We start from the raw sequence: 22,217 nt of genomic DNA on the forward strand, positions 1-22,217 counted from the left end.
TTAGAGAAATTACTACGGGCATATGCCTGCTAAAATGGAACACATAATGTTGTATTATTATTATCATTGAGTACTGGGGAGGAGGAAGATGCAGATTGTTCCCTGAATAGTTGAGTAACTGAAGGAAAAAAAAGCTGTAAAGATTATTTAACACCACATAATGCCAAATTTCAGCAAAGAAACAGAATCAGCTTGATTTAATTAGGTGTGCACATACAAAGAATTTGACTTAATTTTTCATTGCTCTCCAAAGTATATACATCTCCACAACTCAATGTTGTCATTCCCTCGGTTTTACAACATGATGCACAAGTGCATAGTATATATTCAGTATATATAAAGTATATATATATATAATGGGGTATTAACATTGGATGGTTCCTTCATATGCCTTGCTAAACAGAGTGATGTGAATGAGAAGAGGCATCTCCATAATGAGAGCATGGTACTCATGGAAACGGTGGATTGTACCTTTCAGGTTCAAGTATTTTGGTAAAATGGAGCACGAAATTAATTCAGATATAGTACTGGACCATCAGGGTGAAGTGAAGAGGAAGCTGAACCTGAAGGCACAGCTTTGGATTTAGCTTTTGTTTTAAGTTCCAACCCTCACTTAAGGTCATTAGCTGTGGTAATGACTGTACAAACTAAGCCCCAGATATACGGTGGCCGGCAAGGACAAAAATGCTGCATATACAGAAATGTGCTGCAAATACAGAAACGTGCTGCATATAAGAAAAGAAATGCCAAAGGAAAACAGTGCAAAAAAAAAACAAAAAACGCTGCATATCCACTCATACAACAGAAGTGCACCAGGCCTCTAGGGGCAGTGCTGAGCTTCGACCGAGAGACAGACAATGGACGTATCAACATATGGAGCAGATGAGTGAGTGAGAAGAAGAAAGTTATGGTTGGAGGAAAGTTGGAGTCGGGAAAGGTACGTCATTTTTCTTTCTTTTCACATGTGGCCCTCATCTTTTACTGTATTATTAAAGTGCAACTGATTTACACAGCTGACGTTAGCATGCTAGAGACTTTGAGTTCTACAAGATTAGTGTGTCCTTAGTGGTAATGTTAGCTAATGTTACTGTAACTAATGTTACTTTCCGGGACACCCTAGGGATTTGATTGCTTTTAATTAAAGGGCCAGTGTGTAATATTTGGCATGGTTTATTGTCAATCTGAATCTGAATCTGAATATTCTACCCATTATTATGTTTATACAAGTGTATGATCGCTATAAAATAAAATTCATTTGATTTTCGTAGCCTTATAATTATGCTTTAATATATATATATATATATATATATATATATATAGCAAGGGCCTTGCTTTAGAGAGGTCGCCATCTTGCGCCGCCATGTATGTACGGCAGACTGAGCGGACAATCCAGCCAGCCAGAGAACGCGTTTCGCGTGTATAAATGAACCAACGAAGACAGTGGAAGGAAGGAAGAAGGAGGAGGAAACAGCAGAGTGTAAGTAGTTCGTCGATAGAGAGTAGTGAAGTTTTTTTTAGTTATAAAGTTTGCGAATGGACCACACTTACCACGCAACAGGAGAGAATGAACCCGAACCGTCATCTGCGAGGAAAAGAAGACACAACTTCACTCCTTGTGATGCACTCTCTGCGGTGCTTTTCCTCCTGGTGATATCTCCCCAACAATGGCAGCAGTAGCACCTAATCCCATTCTGTGCATTCAGCCTCTCTTCTCACCTGCTCAGCATCAAACACATGGAGTTCCTCATCTGTGTGCTCTGGCTCAAACAGGTATGGCTCTGGGTCTGTGTCCGCTACAAGAAACTCTTCAAAATCGCGTTCAAAGTCGTCCATTGCAGCTACTATAGTCCGGAGATATTGCTAGGCTAAATAAACAGCTGAGCTCTGTTTACAGGCTACGCTGTCAGTCAGTGTGCGGGCTGGAGATTGGTGGAGCAGAGAGGGGATGGGGGTCCCCCACTTAGAATGGTAAACGAGTATGTGTGTATGAAGTGTGTCTGTTACGCTAGAAGAGTCAGAGTTTGGGACGGAGTCTTTTACCCCCTGGAGTGTTACCGGAGTTTTTGGAGTGCTCAAATAAACGGGCCTTTTTCCCCGAACGCTCCTCTGGTCTAGTGAGGGATTCATTACAATATCGTAACATGGTTTAGATTTCTAAATAAATATTCACCTCGTTGCTAGATAGACCTACTCCTTAAAGACTCGTGCGCAAGGCTTTTTGTCCCTACGAGGCCACCGTCATTTACCCAACAGAGGGGTGAGCAAGTGAGCCCTGCAATCTAGAATTTGACCACTGATGTCACTGTTTTCAACCCATTTTACACACTGGCCCTTTAAAATATCAGTTTCAAAGTCTATCTATTGTGTGCTGGATTATTACAGAGAGAATGGCACCTTTCCCATTGCCACAGAGCGGCCCTGGTGGCCTGCATTTAGACTATGTAACTTTTGGCACCGGGACGCAGCTCTCTCGCGAGAAGTACGTTCAGCTTTATGGCACACACGGAGCTTTTGGATAAAGAGAAGCCAGCTAGCCCGGCTTGTTAGTGTTTACAAACATGGCTGAGGCTAAGAGACGCGAGAGGACGATGTCGGGGGATGCCAGGAATAAAAAAAGAGAGAGTGACCGAGCATGGAACAAAACAAAGGTTAATATAGGACCGGCTTTTTCATGTTGGAGAGAGCTAATGGAGAAAGAGGGCTGCAAGTCCGACGCCGAGATGGCTATGTTGCTGATTGAGAGGTGAGTTATATGCTCGTTTTCATGCCTTTTTTAATTTGTCACACATTGTTTTTGTTGGCTCTGTTATTGTGTGTAGTCACAGTCCCTATATAGTTACCAAAACGTTATTGTTTCAACCATAACCCCATTCAAATAATGTAAACAGGGTTAGCCGAGGTAGCGTTAGCATTTCACAGCCTGAGTTAGTATGCACCTTTTCAGAGTTATGTATAGCAAACTTTATTCTTCACGGCGAGAAAAGTTGTTGACTTACTAGCGATTATTGTTTGAAAGCAAAGTCAGCCCATGTCAGGTTTATATGCTGGCATTATACCATCGTTTTATTGAATATTGTCCCCGAGTTGAGGTTACAATAGCTACTACGTCTGCTAACGTTAGTTTTAGGAGTGGTGCTTGCGCATACTTTGTTGTAGGGAAGTAGTTTTAATTCAACGCTGTTGGAGACTTCTATGTAAACATAATCATAACTAATGACTTTATTTATCCCAGCTTTGTAAATAGATGAGTTGTATCAACTCCAGGCAAGGGACATGTAGAACCCCCACCCCTGTCCTTGTCCAGCTTGACGGAGTCAGACCGTGAAAGGTATGTTTTCATTCAGTAAAGTTGTCACTTCTAAACAAGTACACTTTATTGCATAGTCAGATGTGAGTATTTTATTGTTTTCTGAATTAGGAGAGAAGAGTTTGCCATACAGGGTGTGCAGCCACTGACTGAGGAGGCAGAAAATGTCTTAGAATCCAGGTAAATTTTTATCGCATTTGTGACAAAGACACATTTCTGTTGTCAAAATATTTGCATTCTAATCTAAACTGTATGTTTGTGGTCTGGTTATAGCACGCATTCCCTGAAAATTACTGCTGAGGAGCAGCAAGACTCTCTGGATGAGGAGGAGATCAGTGATTTGAGAAATACAATGTAAGTGGCTTTCATTTTGTCTTATTTTGTTTTACTGGTGTGTAATTCCAATCTGTTGTGTTTATGTATGCTCATGTGCAGCATTGACATCGATGATCCTGGTCAGATCCTGCTGATGCCTCATCCAAAATGCACGACATACAAAACCTCCATGAGATCAGCATGGATGAGACTATGCATGATGTGGCAGTGCCCAATCCCCCTGATGATGACATGCAAGTACTTCCTGATCAGGAGAAAGTTGTGTCTGCAGATGACTTAGTTGGGAAGACTGCCAGCATCATTTATGAGAACAATTTTCGACAACTTGCCACATTCCTGCTGTTACCAATGCAGTGTTGTAATTACATCAACACATTGACTGGGGAGTCTTGCCCTGGGAAACCCCCATTTCTGGTGGACCTGAAAACTCGAGGAACTGGATTAGTCTTGAAATGGGTAAGGTGAATGAGTGCTGTATTGTGCGTAGTGTCTCTCAAGTGTGTCTGTATGTGTGGGTGGGGGTAAAATGTATACATAACTTGTCCATGACCTAGTTAACAAATGCACTGCAACTTTTAGTAAGCAGATTTGCTTTAGAAAATCTATCTGTCCAGCTGAGCATTTTAGCACAGCCTCAGAAATATTATTTCTCCATAAAATAATAAGTCACAGATCACATATACCTACGTATGGACAAAACCTATAGTTATTCAAAACTGTCAAGTGACTGTATTAAAACTTTCTTTTTCTTCTCCCCAATACTGTAGTTTTGCCCCCTTGGACACAGTCTATGGCGATGGAATTCTCAACTACTGTTGAAGTTCGGAATGCAGGGAGGAGATTTCATACTTGCCACCAACATTCTGTTGTCGGGGAACAACTATCGCAAGATAGCCCTGCTCTTCCAGTTTATGAAAATGGGGATGGTTGCTCAGTCAACTTTTTTCAAAGTGCAGGACACCTACTGTATTGAGCCCATCGAAGAATTCTGGGAGAGGTACAGAGCTGATGTAGTGACCCGCATGCGCCAGAAGGATCAAGTTGTCATACTAGGTGAATGAGTTTCTAATCATATATGCATTGCCTATAATGTAATTCTCATGCCCATTGTTTTCTAAGCTAAGTCAAGTTCATAAAGTGTTACTGAAATTTTACTTCTGTGATATATTGTTTCTTTTTCTTAGGAGATGGCAGAATGGACTCTCAAGGTATGTTGTTTCATGTTATGCCAGAGTGTGTTTGACTTGTAGTATGATTCAAACTTTTCACATGCAGCTAAATTATATTTATTTTGCAGGCCACAGTGCACAATACTGCACTTATACCACCATCGAGCAGGAGTCCCGGGACATTGTGCACATTGTCACCGTCGACAAGAGGGAGACAGACCGCTTCTTCAATCATGGAGAAGGAGTGTTTCATCCAAACCATGGATGTGCTACTCCGTGAAATACCTGTGAAGGAGGTGGTGACAGGTGCCCACTCACAGATAACAGCATTGCTCAGTAAGTAAAGACGATGTAAAATTTTAATTTATGATTCCATCACACTTATTTGGCCGCAAAAACTTCACTGTCAAGTTGTGCATAAGCCGCTGTTTTTGCTTCATCTCTCCCTCCATTGCCCCTCTCTGCTCTCTTTTCACATATTGGAGGGGGGGAGGGTGTTGGGGAGGGGAGGTGTCACAGCACAGACACTGGGGGGCGCGCACGCAGCCACATTTGGGCGCATCGCATCACCCTCCCATGCTACATTGCGACGAAGAGAGGGAGGGGGGGAGGGAGCCAAGAAGGCGTTGAGTTGGAGGGGGTGTGCGTGTTATATGTGTCTTCATGTGTGTGTATGTGTAAGTCCATGTACTTCATCTCCACTCAGTCCCAACCCATTGTCTCTGCCGTCTGATAACTGATGACGAAGACACGGCCGTTGCCGTAGAGACGACCTTGGAGAGTTCTGATCTAGAAACAAAGTTCACAGGAGGAGGGGGTGGTGGGGGGGGAGATGGGGCCAGAGCTATCTTGTCTGCATAACATCCAGGAGAGTGGAGAGGTAAACGGCCTTGGGAGAGCTGGTTATCTCGGGGAGCCGATGAAGATAACAATTGTTTTGGGTCAGGCCGACACTGCAATTTTTTCGTCTGCCTTTGAGTCTCTCTGAGTCTCCCGGTGGCTTGCTTCCAATATGTCCGAATTGGTGGCCAGTTTCAGCCGAGCCGGGCTGACAACTTCTCCAAGTTGGCATCCATCTTGTGAAGGAGTTCAGGAATCGCATCCAGCTTGCGACTGAACTCACATATCGCTTGAGTCTGAGTGTTGACAGCCCTGCACGTTCCCTCAGTCATGACGGGCAGCTTCTCGATTGCCAAAAGTGCTGCCAATGTCTTCTGAACTTTGCGATAGATCAGGAGCTGCTAACTCCAAACAGCAGAATGCCTGTTATCATAATTCCAATTATGTAGACGTCTTCAACATCCTCAACGGAAAGGATCGACAGGCACACGATCCTCCACTTCTCCCAGGAGTCCATCATGTATCCGGCTGCAAACGTTCCGTCAGGGCAGGCGGGCTCTCCTTTGCCCAGTCTCCTTGTCGAGAAAATTTGGTCAATTGCGTTGAGAGACCAGCTAATCAAAACCATGGTATTAGTTTTCGGATAGAAATGCAGAGAGAGGCTCCGATAGATCAGACAGAGACAGCACAAGACAAAGAGCAGCAAGCAGGGTACATAGGGGCAGGGAGGGAGCGAGAGAAAAAGCGTCCGCCTTCGTTGAGAGCCAGAAAGAAAGAAAACTAACAGGACAACTTCAGACTTGGAGAACTTTCAAAATCGCATACTTATGTATGCAGGAAAGCAGTTTGGCTTCAGCCCACCTGTATACAAAGCTCAGACCTTGCTTGCAGCGATTGATTACAACCACCACAACCGCCGTCTTCTTGCACGAAACCGTGATGGACACAAGATGTAAGTTTTTTAACATCACAGTTGTCTGACACCTCAATAGCTTTTTAGCGCTGTTTCCTTATCTTGTTGTGAAATTATGGAACAGCTCTAATACAAAGTTGTTGTTTTTTTTCAAGTTAATGACGGTTCTACAATAAAAAAATCAAAGAGCTGGAGTGTGTATGCCCTAAAAGAGAACAAAGACTACGGCTACATCCCTGAACTACAGAAGGCCATTCTTTCAAAGAGGCTTCAGAGTGGAATGGGCCTTCCCAGGAGACAAAGTCTGAGGCCTGGAGATCCAAGGCACCTGGGTCTGCTTGCCGCATCACAGCCACCTCCTACACATGAACTGGTCAAAACTAAGGTGTCACGTGGAGATGCAGGTCCTCGTGATGACAGCTAAAACTTTGATTGCTTGTTGTAGCTGTCTCAGGACTCAGGCCCACCAGAACAATGGCATTTTTTTCAGGACAGAATAATATAATTTACAGACATAATCTCTTGTTCATATCTTGTCACAATCCCTAAATAAATAAATGTTGCTCTAATTGCAAATTATCTTATATCTCTGGTATTTTATGTTATCACAACCTGTTTTCTCATAACTTCTCACTTGACTAAAAAGCTCTGGGAGATGCTCTGCATTTGTTGTTTTTCACAATGAATATAATTCAGATTGGAAAGTAATACATTTTTATTCTGTAAACAAGGACACAACTCAACATTTCTATGATTTGTACATAATATTAACAATATAAAAAAGTCATGTAACATAATGAAAAAATAAATAACAAAATAAAAGGTATAAAAATAAAAACAAAAACTATTTTCATTGAAAGTGTAGTCAGGTTATAAACTGTAATTCACACCAGCCGGCGCACAAGAAATCCTGTGTACTGGCCTGTTGGGTCAGGAAACTTATCTCTAATTTTCCAAACAACACAGCTTGGGATGACCACCCGGTTTCCTTCCCCTAAGCGGCCATGCTGCCACAGGACAAACTGTCTATATGCAGCATGCCGGAACTGTCTCTGCTCCACTCCAGGCTCCTGGTGGTCATCGATGGCAAATATGTCATTCCAGGCTGCCCGGGCCAGCCGCAACACCCCCTTTTCTAATATGTAATATTGCATGTGTGCCATATTACTAATACAGTTCGGAGGTGCCTGACGGCAGCAGAGCTTCTCAGAGGTCTGTAGGCATATCTCTGCAGTTTGTGCAGATGCGCCAGTGCAGCTGGGGCTCATCTGGACCACTTGGACGCTCAATTAACGCCATCACATCAAACATCAGGCCTGGCAGTCTGGTCATGACCTGCTCCAGAAGCGTGATCATCTGTGGTGGAGTCAGGGCTTGGAGTTTTGCCTACAACATAAAGCATTTATTTTATGTAATAAATAAATAGCTGGGTACATACCTATATGCAGTTGGTAATAACATATACAATTTGTGCAAATAATAAACCTGCATGTCAGCTGTCCTTCTCTCCTGCAGGTCCTGCAGCCTCCTTTGGTCATCTTCATCGATGTCTCTGTGCCTCACACTGCTGTCTCTCCCTCTCCCCCTCCCCCTGCCTCTGGATCCCACACCTCCCCTCCCCCTACCTCTACCTCTCCTCTGACTTCTACCTCCAGAAGCTGTTTCTCCAAAATCAGAGGAGGCTGAAGTCGAGGTTGAATCCTAACAATAAGAAAAAAGATAACTGTTGTAAAAACAAGCCTCAAACATTGTGACCAATGCATAAATAAAACGTTACACAACAAAAGTAAGGCTGTAAACTGTTTATAGACTACTGGCCAACATTGACATATAATGGTCTGACTCATGGCTAATTAGAAAGCAACAAACGAACGTTAGGGTGTAAAGTTACATCCCAAAAATTATTTTTCATAACACATAGTGGCGTAAGTTGTAAACTAGAGCTATCTGTGTTATCATTGTATCATGTTTACGAGATTTCCTGGATGCCAGGAGTTATCTAATCCAACTTTGGTCACAGGTTTACAATCAAACAAATCAGTAAATAAATAAATAAACAAATGTTACACCAGAAAGTTGGCTTTGTAATTGTCTTTCCACAGGTAGCCCAACCCTTATAAGTTTTGACCCTTAGAAACATATGTCAACCAGCAAGTAAGTAATAAATTACCCTCTCTAATGTAAATGCTGTGCTGTAGTCGTGATCTGCAGACATCAAGCCAACATTTTGTTTACATACTAACATGCTCCACATGCAAACATTATGCTAATAACAGGCTAAAAATGCTAGGAAAGTCATATTTGTGCCAAAATCCGGTAATATTACTGTACTTTGTCGGTCGACATTGCTCCTCTTTGTATTTAGAGCCTCAGGTTGCAAACAAATACACAGTGTTTCTGAGTGGGAGGCGACGTCTCAGCCGGCAACAGCGCTCTGTGTGTTTTACGACAGTGGTGTTTTACGACAGTGGTGTTGCGCTTGTACTTGCTCTAGTGGCCTTTAGTGGCCGCTAAAGCGAATGGAACTGGATTTCTACATAATAGGGCTTTAAGGCTAAAAAGTAATCCCACGTAATTCAGTTGAATTCCAATCCAGTTCCATTTATCTAGCCCAACAGAACGAATCACAATTTGCCTCAGAGGGCTTTACAACATACAACATCCCTCTGTTCTTAGACCCTCACAGCAAATCAGGGAAAACTCCCCCCAAAAAACCCTTTGACGGCCAAAAAAATTTAAGAAACATCAGGGAGAGCAACAGAGGAGGGATCCCTCTCCAAACATGGACAGATGTGCAAAAGATGCCATGTGTACAGAGCAAATCAACATAATAAAATTACAGTATATACAACTCATATACAAAATAAGATGTAGAGGGAGAGAGAGAGAGAGAGAGAGAGGTGCACAGCAACAATAATATTCATGACAATAACTCGATGGCCAAGCCCTTGCACCTTCGCGCACGTCTGGAGTACTGGCAGGATGCTGACTGATATGACTTTTAATTTCTGTGGAAGTCAGACACAGCAACCAGGAGTGAGATGGTATATCTTTCTGTAACGTTGCTGAAATTATCTATTCCACATTTTGTATCACTTTGTGCATGCACTTTGTGGCACTGGAGAACACAATAATTTTACGTCATGTTGCTGTAAGTCAGTTGTAGATCACACCATCTAAATTCCATGTAAATCCAAAGATAATTGTCTGACAAGTCTTACTTCCTGTTGCCAGTAGGTGGTGCAATCACCATGACTCCTAATTTGCATGTTGATGCCTTCAGGCCTGAAGCTTTACTGGCCATATACATGAATCTTTAACTGCCTGGAAGATGTAAGGTTGGGCCCTGGGCAATAATCTTGTGGCTTTTCTGTGCCAGCTTTCAAGAGTGCGGTGGCAGATTGGCCTGAAGTTCCTGAGTGACCACAGCCGGCAATGTATCATGGCCTAATTACAAAAAATCTTGGGTGCAGAGCTGATCTTCTTCCAGGTGTTGTTTTATTAAGTGTTTATTAAGGTGCGGACACACCAAACCGACATCAAAGAACCAGCGGTGACGAAAGCCAACTTTTGCGTTGTCTACGTCGCCTCACGTCGCCCTGTGTCAGTTGCATTTGAACACACTACACGGACTACATCCGATGGCCAAGTGGCTCGTACGTTCTGCACCTGCGGGAGAGAGAGGGTGGAGTGAGAGAGTGGTACATCCTGTCAGCCGAGGGGTTTCCTATCCGTGCAGCCGAGCACCACAGCACCTCCACGGACTATTACATCCAGACGGTCCCGGTGTTTCCTCCGCAGGCTCCACTTCACTCAGCTGCCCGATAAACCTGCTGCTTCTTCCCACTTTAACCTGAATAACAAACCAGGGCTCAGCTCTCCATTTGAATCCAAATGGAGAGCCGGGGCTAGCTGGGAAGCTAGCGGAGGCTAACTGGCTGTGCTTCCCGCCGCTAGCCGCTCCCAGCTAGCTCCGGTTTGTTATTCAGGTTAAAGTGGGAAGACGCAGCAGATCTGTCGGGCAGCTGAGTGAAGTGGATCCTGAGAAGGAAGCACTGGTTAGCCCCACTTTCACTACAGGTAGATTCACTCGCTACAGGGACGAGGAAATAAAACCTGAACAGCCAATCAGAGTGATCTCTCTCACCGACAAGCTGCGTCGCCAATTCAACATGCACAATCGGCCAAAAAGCCACTGATACCGAAGTGCCGACGGTGCGGGACACGCCACAAAAACTAGGCCGACAGACGCTCACCGACGGCCCGACTTTGGCCGATGGCAGACCGTCTGCTTGGTGTGTCAGGGCCTTTAGACCAAAAATATTGTCTGTGGGACAGATTTAAAACTCTAGGTAGCTCTGCACTAAAATGATTAACTTCTCCTCCAAATTTTCCACAGACTGATATTTACAGAAGCAGCAGCTGTTGCGCCCTGAAGAAAACGTGCTCAGGAATGTGAACACACCGCAACGGTGTCACTATGACGTTTGAGTGTGTCTGCTGTGCATCTACATTGAAAACAATGAATTTGAGGGCATAGAAAATGCGTGTGTGGCCCCTCGTGAAACAAGTGAAATTTGGGGCAGATTGGAAAAGTTAAATGGAAGTTACAACAACTTCTTATTTTGTGATGAATATGGCATGGCCATGGCGACATCATTTGATTTAACCTCACAATCATCACAAGTAAGCATTATCAAGGTCTTGTGACTATGCTGACCAAATTTGAGGCTGATCTGGTCACCCTTCTGGGAGGATTATGTCAAAGTATGACACGTCATTTCCTGTTGTTATTAGGTGGTACTATTGAGGCTTGGACTCTTATGAAGCATACAAATTTGAGGTGGGTTGAACAGTGTTTTCTCAAGTTACAACAACTTGTTTATGGCGAAACATGCAAAATGGCCGGGGTCGGGGTTGCGCTCAGATCATGGTTCGTGGTTGTGCCTGTTGCTGTGGTCCTACCTGATGCCTACGACTAATGCTATTATTATGACCAATATTTCTTTTAATGTTTAACACATGATTATTATTGTCACATTCATATAGTATGATATATTAATATATACATATAATATTCAAACTATCAGACACTACTATTACTATTAATCTTATATCTTTTATTATTGATTTAAGACCTTTAAGACAAATACCATTTATGATATTGGGCTATATAGATAAATTTGAATTAAATTGAATTGAATGATAGTATATGTATGCAACAGTAATAATCACATTGGAATAATAATAGTAGAACTATAACTAAAATGAATAGCAGTAGTACGATTCAGGCAGGGCCACAGCATCAAGTGCAATCAGAATTGAGATGCAACAACAAAACAAGGAAACCTGTGAGATGAGCGAGGACAAGAGCTCCAGGAGAGAAGCCAAGTTAGTAACATGGATTAATGGGACACGGATGTTTGCAAATGGAGAGAGCGAAAAGGAGAGAGTAACTCAGTGTGTCATAGGAAGTCCAACGGCAGACTAGGCCTATATCAGCCTAACTAGGGGCTGGTCCAAGGCAAGACTGAGCCAGCCCTAACTCTAACCTTTATCCAAGAGGAAGGTCTGAAGTCTACTCTTAAAAGACACTTCCAAAGAAGAGGAGCCTGATAGCTGGGGTCTCTGGTTCCCTTTCTACTTTTGGAGACTTTAGGAACCACAAGTAACCCTTAATTTTGGGACCACAATGTTCTGGTGGGATAGCAGGGCACTATGAGCTCTTCTAGATTTGACAGAGCCTGACCATTTAGAGCTCTGTCAATAAGGAGAAGGAGCCATTGCAGAGAAGCTAAAACAAGAGAAATATGATCTTTTCTTAGTTCTCATCAGTAAACATGCTGCAACAATCTGTTTGAGTTGGAGATTTTTTTGAGATCTTTGGAGCAACCCGATAATAAGGAATTGCAATAATCCAGCCTAGAAGTAACAAAAGCATGGACTAGTTTTTCTGCAACTTTTTGAGACAGTATATGCCTGATTTTGCAATGTTATGCAGGTGAGAGAGGGCAGTTCTTGAAGTTTGTTTTATATGAGATTTAAAGGATGTATCTTCATTACGCCGACATTCCCTACGGTGATGCTAAAGACCAGGGGCCTCATTTATAAAGCTTGCTTACGCACAAAACCGGGCTTGGAAGTGCGTACGCAACTTCTTACGCAAAAATTGGGATTTATAAAAAAAAGACTAGCGTAGGAATGTGCGTAACTTTAAGCAAACTACAGACCTTGCTTAAGCACATTTTGGAGACAATTGTGACAAGGTGAGAACGATTGGTTAATGGAAAGAGCACATATAAATAGCCATTCAGTGGCAGCCGTGCGCAATAAGGCACAATGGATGCACTTGCACTTCTCGAAGACCATGCCAATGGACGGATCCGACTGGAGAGGGTATTCCGAGATCGGGAAGATTTCCTGGCTCATGATGATGACTGGCTAATAAGCCGTTTCAGACTACCTAGAGCCTTGCTCTTGGATCTGATTGCTGAATTGAGTCCAATTTTAGAGCGACCAACCCACCGGAACCGCGCCATACCGGCACACATTAAAGTGCTGACAGCGTTGGGTTTCCTAGCAACGGGCTCGTTCCAGAGGGAATTATCCGACAGGTATGCCTATTTCTTTTATTGTCTATTGATATAAATTCAATTTATAGATTTCTGTTCTATTCAGGAAATAGAAATTAATAATAAATCCTGTGCGAATAGGTCTGGGATATCACAGCCATCCCTCAGTGCTGCACTGCCAGCTGTTTTGGATGGGATAATCCAAATGACCAGTCGCTACATCAGGTTTCCCTACACTGTTGTTGAACAGGCCAACAGCAAAAGGCAATTTGCAGCAATGTCCGGTTTCCCTAATGTAATCGGCACAATTGACTGCACCCACATTGCTATAAGAGCCCCCAGCGAGAACGAATTTGTATATGTGAACCAAAAAAATGTGCACACCATAAATGTACAAATAATTTGTGACCCCTCAATGGTGTTGACAAATTTAGTGGCACGGTGGCCTGGTTCAACACATCATTCATTCATTTTGGCGCACAGCGGTGTAGGGAACAGACTGCAGGCAGGTACTGGTCGTGATGGTTGGCTCCTCGGTAAGTATTACATTCTCACATAATGCAACTGTACTTGTTCTGTTGGGTAAATTCTTTTCTCTATTTGGCCCATTCTGTTGCTGCCACTGTCACTGAGTGGCGCTCGTGGAATGTTTTGTAATTCGAGTCTGCTTCTTAATTACTCTGGTTATACCTTGCAGGTGACAGCGGCTACCCACTGAGGCGGTGGCTCCTCACACCATTTCCAAACCCGCAGAGTGCGGAGGAACGGCGCTTCAACATAGCGCATGGCCGTGCACGTTCCGTTGTGGAGCGCGCCATCGGCCTGCTAAAAAATAGATGGAGGTGCTTAGATGCCTCAGGTGGCAGGCTGCTCTACCACCCCAGAAAAGTGTGCAAAATTATAAGAGCGTGTGGAGTACTGCACAATTTGGCACTGAGGGATGCAATCCCTCTCCCACCTCCTCCCCCTCCCTCTCTGACACAACACCAGACATGCTGGCTGGTCCGAGAATGGAAGCCACTTTGGTGTGAAGTGGTGTAGGTTCTTCCATGGTACGGCCGCCACCTGTGTAAAACTACTTTTTCTGCTCAGTCAAGAGTCACAAAGGGGTGGCGGCAACATCACAGAAAATGAACCTTGCAAACATGATTAAGTAGTGTTACATTTTTCATTCATAAAACCACATTGCAGCTATTGGGTGCCGTTAGATTTAACATTTCGATGTAGCTATATTTAGGACTTATTCACAACATTTAATCTGAAATGTGACCAACAGTTTTCACTTTGAATATTTTGATTTAGCAGATTCCGATTTTTTTATTGCCTAGTTTACAAATGTAGACTACATGTGCAAGAGAACAAATTCCACATGCATTTATCAGATTTTGTTTAAAGATAAATGTGCCTAAATCCTTTTTGTGTTTTTACAATGCTGCTTCAGAACTTTCACCACATGTGCATGTTTCATGTGTTTTCTGGACCCACCTGTAGCCGCCACGCTCCGGCGGTGCAAAGCCACTTTTTTTTTTGCCTCCACCTTTAAATCCGACCACTTCTTTTTTATTTCGGCGACACTGCGCTCTGTGCCAGCCGCGCTTACTGCCGTGGCCACAGCGTGCCATTCAGTGGCTTTTCGTTTGTTGGTAATGCCACTTGAATGGCCGCCGAATAAAGTTTCCCGTCTCGCTGACACCTCATCCACAAGCACCTCGATCTCTGTCTCAGAAAAGTTCCTCTTTCTTCTGGTTGCTGCCATGATTCAGCGTGAAATGCCGTGGATCCATCATGCCTATTTATAAAACACATTCATGAGGTAATTTGCATGACCATACATGGTGAATTGTGGGTGTGGAGAGGGAGGGACATGAATCAAATCCTGCTGCGCAACTTTCCGGTTGGACTGTGATTTATAAAGGGAAAGTGCTTGCAGGTGTGCGTAGGCATGGTTTTATAAATCCGACTTCTTTTTTGCTTACGCACTTTTCAGCTTTTCAGCGTAGGTAAACTTTTAGTATGGATCCTACGCCAGGTTTTATAAATGAGGCCCCAGGGCATTGCAATCTGGAGAAAGTATATCTTTAGACATAGAGTTTCTGATGTTTGGGGCCAAGCACAATAACTTAAATTGTGTCTGAATTTAACATCCACAAATTGTCGACCATCCAAGAATGTCTGAAGGACATAAAAACCTAAAGTTTAGTTAACCGATTGTTTTCTTGGTTGATTGGGTATTATCTAGATAACAATGAAGGTTTATGGAGTGATTTCTAATAATGTTGTGAGGTTCAATCAATCAATCAAGCATTTATAAGGAAAGGAGAACTGGTAAAATCACAGAACCTTGTGGAACTTTGGAACTAACTTTGGCATGCATGGAGGATTCTAGGTCTGTACTTGATTTAGAATTACGTCACTCAAATCAGATTTGGCTGTTCAATACAAATAATCGATTATAAGTGTTTTAATTCTTTTTTCCACATAGATTTTGAGAGTTTGAATAGGGCTCAACGAGACGTTTAGTGTGACAGTGACATTCACATATTGTCGTAGACAAGTTAACATTTTTGCAGATACTAGATACAACAAAAAACAGAAATTGTCATATTAAGGTGCTGTGAGCTTTAAATTTACCACCTCCGAGCAGGAGGCGGAAGATAACATTATCTCGAACCCTGATCAGGAAAACCTTTTCCTTCTCCAGGCAGCTGCCTCCATCCATGCCATCCCCAGAAGTACGCTTACTGACAAACAAAACAAAACAAGATACCACTAAACTTTAAGGAATCTTAGTCAGCTGAAGGGTCTCTGACAGATGATTCAGCGATTGATCCTTAACATAATCAATGTTAATGTCAATCTTAGATTGATCCAATAAATAGGATTTAATCCAATTTAGTGCAGTTCTTCAATGGCCAACTAAATGTCCAAGTCTTTGTAATAGTGTAAGCGATGTGGATGTATGTGCAGGAATGAATGAGTCCAACAACATACTGGGTTCTGTTCATAACATTTAGTGTGGTCTCTGAACACAGGTCACATACAGCCATACGATCCTACTCTGTTGCCGTCCTCTTTCTTCTCCCTAAATCTGACCTCCACATTACCCGCTGTCTCAACAGCGCCGCCAAGTGGCTGACACTAACACATGCCATAAAAATACAGGCAATACTTCAATAATGCTCCAGTGAACAATAATACAATGAGAACAGTAACTTTTACCCATAAAATATAAATTCACTCTTACAATAGGATGTGATGGTCAGTTGTGTCAAATGCAGATCTAGGATCTTATAAGACCAATATAGAGACAAATCCTTTGCCTGAGACAATTAGAAGATTATTTATAATTTTTACGAGTGCTGACTCTGTGCTTTGACACATGACACTCAACAAAAGCTAGGGCAGAAGACACTCACCCACACTCCAATATTGACATACTGTCGGCTTGGTGTGTCAGGGCCCTTGCTCTAGAGTAACTATGTGTAACTATGATTGCATCTGACAAGCCAATCAAGAAGGTGAGGACTTAATGAGAAAACATGCCAATGAGCATTATGCAATTACAGTTTGACACTGTTTCAGAAACACTGTTTCTTTTACTTTTTTTGCTTACCGAGCTGACCAGTGTAAATCTTTCCAAAAAGTGATATGAAGCAAGCAAAACAACAACTGAAATAGTAGAATGCAACAAAGTTGGAGAAAGATGTTCCTCTGTTTTAGAAGACATCACATGACCAGGATACTGACAAAGAATGGCAGAGAGATGATGTGATAGTGTGACATGAAATGGGTGGAAGGACAGAGCTCATATATAGTCTGTGAGGGTAGGCAAACCTTACAGACGAGCTCTGCTCACACAGCAAGAAGCACAGATTGAACCTGCTAACTGTCTGCAAAGGCGAAATGTATCTGCATGATTTCAGATTTTTCTTATAAACTCAACAGGCATGTCTGCTGACGTTGGATCTTTGTTGCTGTGGGCATACAAACTGGAAGGAATTAATTGTGTTTTACATCGATTAATGGTTTAATTGCTTCTCTAAAATGCTATATGTAAATCAATCTTTGATCAATGTCACTGCTGGACAGAAGTTTCAGGGCATTCTAGAGAGAGTAATGCTTTCCACTCTGACTACTTTACCATGCTGTGTGTTTCTCTTTATTAATGGGGTCATGTTATTCACTTTGAGGAGTAAAACAGTATTTCGTGAGACATCTCGTTACATTCTTCTGTTTAACCTTCTTTTTGCAGACACTGTACAGATGGCACTGAGTCAGTTACTGTACCTACTGGCTGCTTGTAGAATAGGACTGACATATCCTGTGTGTGGTTTTCTCATCATGCTTGCTGATCTTACAAATGATATCTCTCCTCTCACACTGGTGGTGATGTCTCTGGAGAGATATGTAGCTGTGTGCTACCCACTGAGGCACTCTACCATCATCACCATCAGAAACACAGCAGTGGCTATCATTGTGGTTTGGATCTTCAGTTTGCTAAATATCCTCACTCGAGTTCTGTTACTGTTAGAATTTCCATTTGAAGACCTGGAGAGTCTGCAGATGAAAGATTATTGCGCCAAAATATCCATGTTTCTAGACCCAATGTCTGAGCATTATGACAAAGCATACACTTATTTTGTGTTTGTATCAGCTGGTGTGGCAGTCACTTCTTCCTATATCGGTGTAATAATAGCAGCCAGGTCAGCCTCCACAGACAAAGCTTCAGCCCGGAAGTCTCGTAACACACTGCTGCTTCATCTGGTGCAGCTGGGTCTCAGTCTTGTGTCAACTATGCACAACTCAATGCTCATAGCTCTTTCGAGAATTGTACCAAGGCTAGTATTTGTGCGCTCCGCAACTGTTTTTTATGTGTGTATTTTCATCTTCCCCAGATGTCTGAGTTCTCTCATTTATGGCATAAGAGATCATACCATCAGACCTGTCCTCATGTACCATCTATGCTGTCGACTGAAACTCTCAGTCGTCTCAGCCAAGGTCTCATGTTAGACTTCATGAAATGGATTAGGCTTTGTATGTGCTTGTAAATGTAGTATATAAGTAAACTATATAACTATAGTAATAACCCAAAGAGGAGTGTGTCCTTGATTAAGCAAGAAATAATTGAAAAACACAAGTTTCTTAATAACCACTTTGAACCATCAATATTCAGTCTGGCTTTTTTGAGGAACTAGAGGACAGAAACAGCCTAATAAATGCAGACAGTGGAAGTCTCGCCATTCTTCTTGTCTGTTTTTTTTTGTATTAGACTTCTTTTGTAAAACAAAACAAAATAAAAGGAACATACTGAGACACAATAAACGAACACTAATTACAGTCAACCCAACAAATCAAAGCGAGATAAAAACAAAAACATAAATAAAAGCAGGACTCCAGGGACCCTGGGGTGGACAGCTATCGATACACTTTGTACTTCAATATCATATCCAGCTATAATTATGCATAATTTTTCAAGGTCACTTCTATGATTCCTGACTTCAACCATGATGATTAAGTGGCACCTAGTATTTAAAGAACGGTTCCCAGAGAGAAAGCTTGAAAAGTAAAGACACTTGTTACTGTATGCAGCCACTACAAGTTGCTTTTGATCAATACCTCAGCTTTGACTTGTTCAGTTTTGCTGTTGACAAATCAATAATACTGCCAACGTTAAACCAGTGCTCCCCAAAATGTTACTGAAAAAATTATTCACATGTTGATTTTACACCAAGGCTACTGTAATTCTTTATTTACTTACCTGAATGATGCAGTAGTTGACCGTTTACAGTGCAGAATGCAGCAGCAAGGCTGACACAGATGACGTGTCAATCTTGGCTGAATTACAAAGGCTCAAGAGCTGATGACCACATGTTTTTAAAGTTCCAAGACTGAGGCTTAAGACAAAGGGGGCTCATGCCTGTGCTATTTTTTGCTGTAGAACAAACTCATCAAACGTATGAGATCAGCCCACTTGATGCCGTATTTGAAAAAGCTGTCAAAAACTATCTGCATAAATTACTGTGTTTTTATACCTACATATTTTCAAAATATTTTCTTTTTTTGTGCTTCTCTGCTGGCGATAGCTGTGACAGGAGGCATTATGTCCCTTGAAGTCAAAGATGAACTGGTTAGATTTTGATCAAAGGTCATGGTTACTGTCATCTCATTCATCTTCTTCTTGTGAACACAATATCTCAAGAACACCTCGAGGGAATTTCTACAAAGTTTGCAAAAAACTTCCACTTAGACTTAAGAATGAACTGATTAGATTTTGGTTGTTAAAGGTCCAGGTCACTGTGACCTTACAAAACATGTTTTTGTCCATTGATCAAAGATTAATACACTGTTTTTGACAAAAATTTACAAAAATGTACAGCTTCACTGTGACACCATAACATTCCACAAAAACACTTCTCTCGCCATTATTCAACATCATATCTCAGGAACAGAGGGGAAGAAATTTGGTCAGACACTGAATTGGTGACCCTTATCTTAAAACTGTTAAAAGTCAGAAGAAGCAGCGGATCTGTCGGGCAGCTGAGTGAAGTGGAGCCTGAGGAGGAAGCACCAGTTAGCCCCAGTTTCACCACAGGCAGATTCATTCGCTACAGGGGCGAGGAAATAAAACCTGAACAGCCAATCAGAGTGATCTCTCTCACCGACAAGCTCCGCCGCAAAAACTAGGCCGATAGACGCTCACCGATGGCCCGAATTTGGTCGACGTCTGACCGTCGGCATAGTGTGTCGGGGCCTTTAGATTTTCCTTTTGAAAAGCTAGAGAGTCTGCAGATTAAATATTTTTGTTCCAGGGAAACCATGTTTTTTGACCCAATGTCTCTTGATTATGACAAAGGGCTCTAGTTTCCTGGCGCGGCGTGGCGAAGGTTGGCGAACCCCGCGCAGAGCTAATTTCGAGCAGCGCAACCCGAGGCGCACTCAGTTTGGTAGTTTGGCAGACCGAGGTGCACTGAGATGGGTGTGGTGCTGCAGAGGGGGGGTGTCAACAGAACCAGCTTGGCACAGTGACAGTTTTGTGCCAAAAGGCTTCGCCGAAGGTGCGCTAAAAGCTCGCCAGCTGAAACCAGGTCTACTGTCAGCGCAGGCGGAGCCCAGCCGGTGTAAGCCGAAGTTTGGCTGACCGGCGGACAGTGCGCACACGTCACCAAAACCTCACAGGCAGGTTTCCAGAATATCAGGCACATTAACGATGCAATAAATACCCTCAAAAACCACTATTCAATGCAGCTATCTGCAATCAGCACATAAATGTGTCTCTATATCAACTGTCCCGTCACATCTGATGTCAGATCAAAGGGGATTGGCACCGTTTGGCATGTTTGGCACGCGTATTGGAAACCCAACCTGATTTGATTAACATAGCTCCAAACTAATGAGTTCACATCCCTCATCAGTAGTGTTGTTTTTGGCGGCCTGTTTTAATTTTAGTTTTAGTCTAGTCTTTGTGTCAAACTGTCATTTTAGTTTTTATTAGTTTTGGTCACATTCATACTCTTTTTTTGTCTTGTCAAGTTTCAGTCAACTAAGTCTGAGCATTTTAGTCTTATTTTAGTCAGAATAATCCATGACTATTTTCGTCTCGTTTTAGTCGACGAAAACTGATGACATTTTAGTCTAGTTTTAGTCAATGAAAATTGTATTTTAGTCTCTTTTTAGTAATGCAATTCTATTATACCCAGTCAATATAGTATAAGTACCTAGTATAGTATAACCAAACCAAAATTTTCTTTTCTAAATTAGCTCCCAGTTAGAGCTTAATATATATTTATTTATAAAACAGTTAGTTCCGACCGAGTAATTTGATTGGACGAGAGGCATTCCGTGAGTGCTGATATAGAGTATAACATCACTGGGACTTGTAACAGTAAAATCACTCCGCTTACAGGTGTTATAAATATAAACACAACTGTTGATTAACCAACTGTCACACTCGCTACACTGACACAAACTGACACTAGCGTTACACCAAGAAGATGGATATTTTCCCCCAAATTACATTTGAATTAAATTATGAGAGATCGTCAGGAGAGGACGAGGAAAAGGAAAGCCAGGACTCTTCTGTGCAGATTTCCAGGTGTGTTTGTGTAACATCAGCCGACCTCGACAAACTGGAGAGGAGCAAAAATGAAGCGAACACGGTCAGGAATTATCAATGATCATCTGATGCGGTACTGATGAGGATGAGGGAGAGAGGAAGCTGAATCCGGCCGTGCCAACATCCAGGTTTGCCAACGTTTCATCAGCCGAACTGCACGAAGTTACACAGTTGCAGATCAATGTAAATACAAAGTAGCTTGTGAGTTCCTGGCGTGTGCCGCGTTGCCTGGCAACAGACTGGGGGAACTGTTTGGTTTTTTTTCGCGGAGCTACATAACATTCTTAAATAATTTATTTCATCATCTTTTGTTAACATTTCCTTACTCAGCATTGCTGTTTAAGCTGTTGTTGAACTGTTGTATAAAAGCAATATCACATGAGAGCGAGTGATGTTGTACTGTATATCGTCACGGCTGTAATCCGTCTGTGCAGTGCGACGCACAGCCTAGGAAACAGAAATACTGCAAAATAATAATAATAACGCGACTAAACATTATAGCGTTATTTTGTCTCGTCTCATTTTGGTCAACGAAAATGAAGAGACATTTTAGCAGAGGTTTTATTTTGTAAACCACATTTAGTCTTGTTTTTATTTGTCAACAACATTGCATTATATATTTAATTATAGTTATCATTACATGACCACCATTTACGTTGCATCTCGTCTTGTTTTCGTCACGTGATAAAGGTTCATTGACGACGATATTTAGTCATACTTTTCGTTGACAAAAGCAACACTACTCATATATATACAGTACAGGCCAAAAGTTTGGACACACCTTCTCATTCAATGCGTTTTCTTTATTTTCATGACTATTTACATTGTAGATTCTCACTGAAGACATCAAAACTATGAATGAACACATGTGGAGTTATGTACTTAACAAAAAAAGGTGAAATAACTGAAAACATGTTTTATATTCTAGTTTCTTCAAAATAGCCACCCTTTGCTCTGATTACTGCTT

General features: G+C 42.2%; 1 protein-coding gene across 1 annotated transcript; it reads left to right on the forward strand.

Annotated features, from left to right (window-relative positions):
* The first annotated feature begins 14,513 nt into the window (after positions 1–14,513).
* On the forward strand, positions 14,514–18,147 carry LOC117269220 (odorant receptor 131-2-like). Its single transcript, XM_033646104.2, has 2 exons — positions 14,514–14,530; positions 17,175–18,147. Exon 2 carries the CDS (start codon positions 17,182–17,184, stop codon positions 18,145–18,147), a length of 966 nt encoding a protein of 321 aa, XP_033501995.2. The 5' UTR covers positions 14,514–14,530; positions 17,175–17,181.
* Positions 18,148–22,217: the final 4,070 nt, after the last annotated feature.

This window comes from Epinephelus lanceolatus, chromosome 11 (genome assembly GCF_041903045.1).
Source record: "Epinephelus lanceolatus isolate andai-2023 chromosome 11, ASM4190304v1, whole genome shotgun sequence".
Taxonomy (NCBI): domain Eukaryota; kingdom Metazoa; phylum Chordata; class Actinopteri; order Perciformes; family Serranidae; genus Epinephelus; species Epinephelus lanceolatus.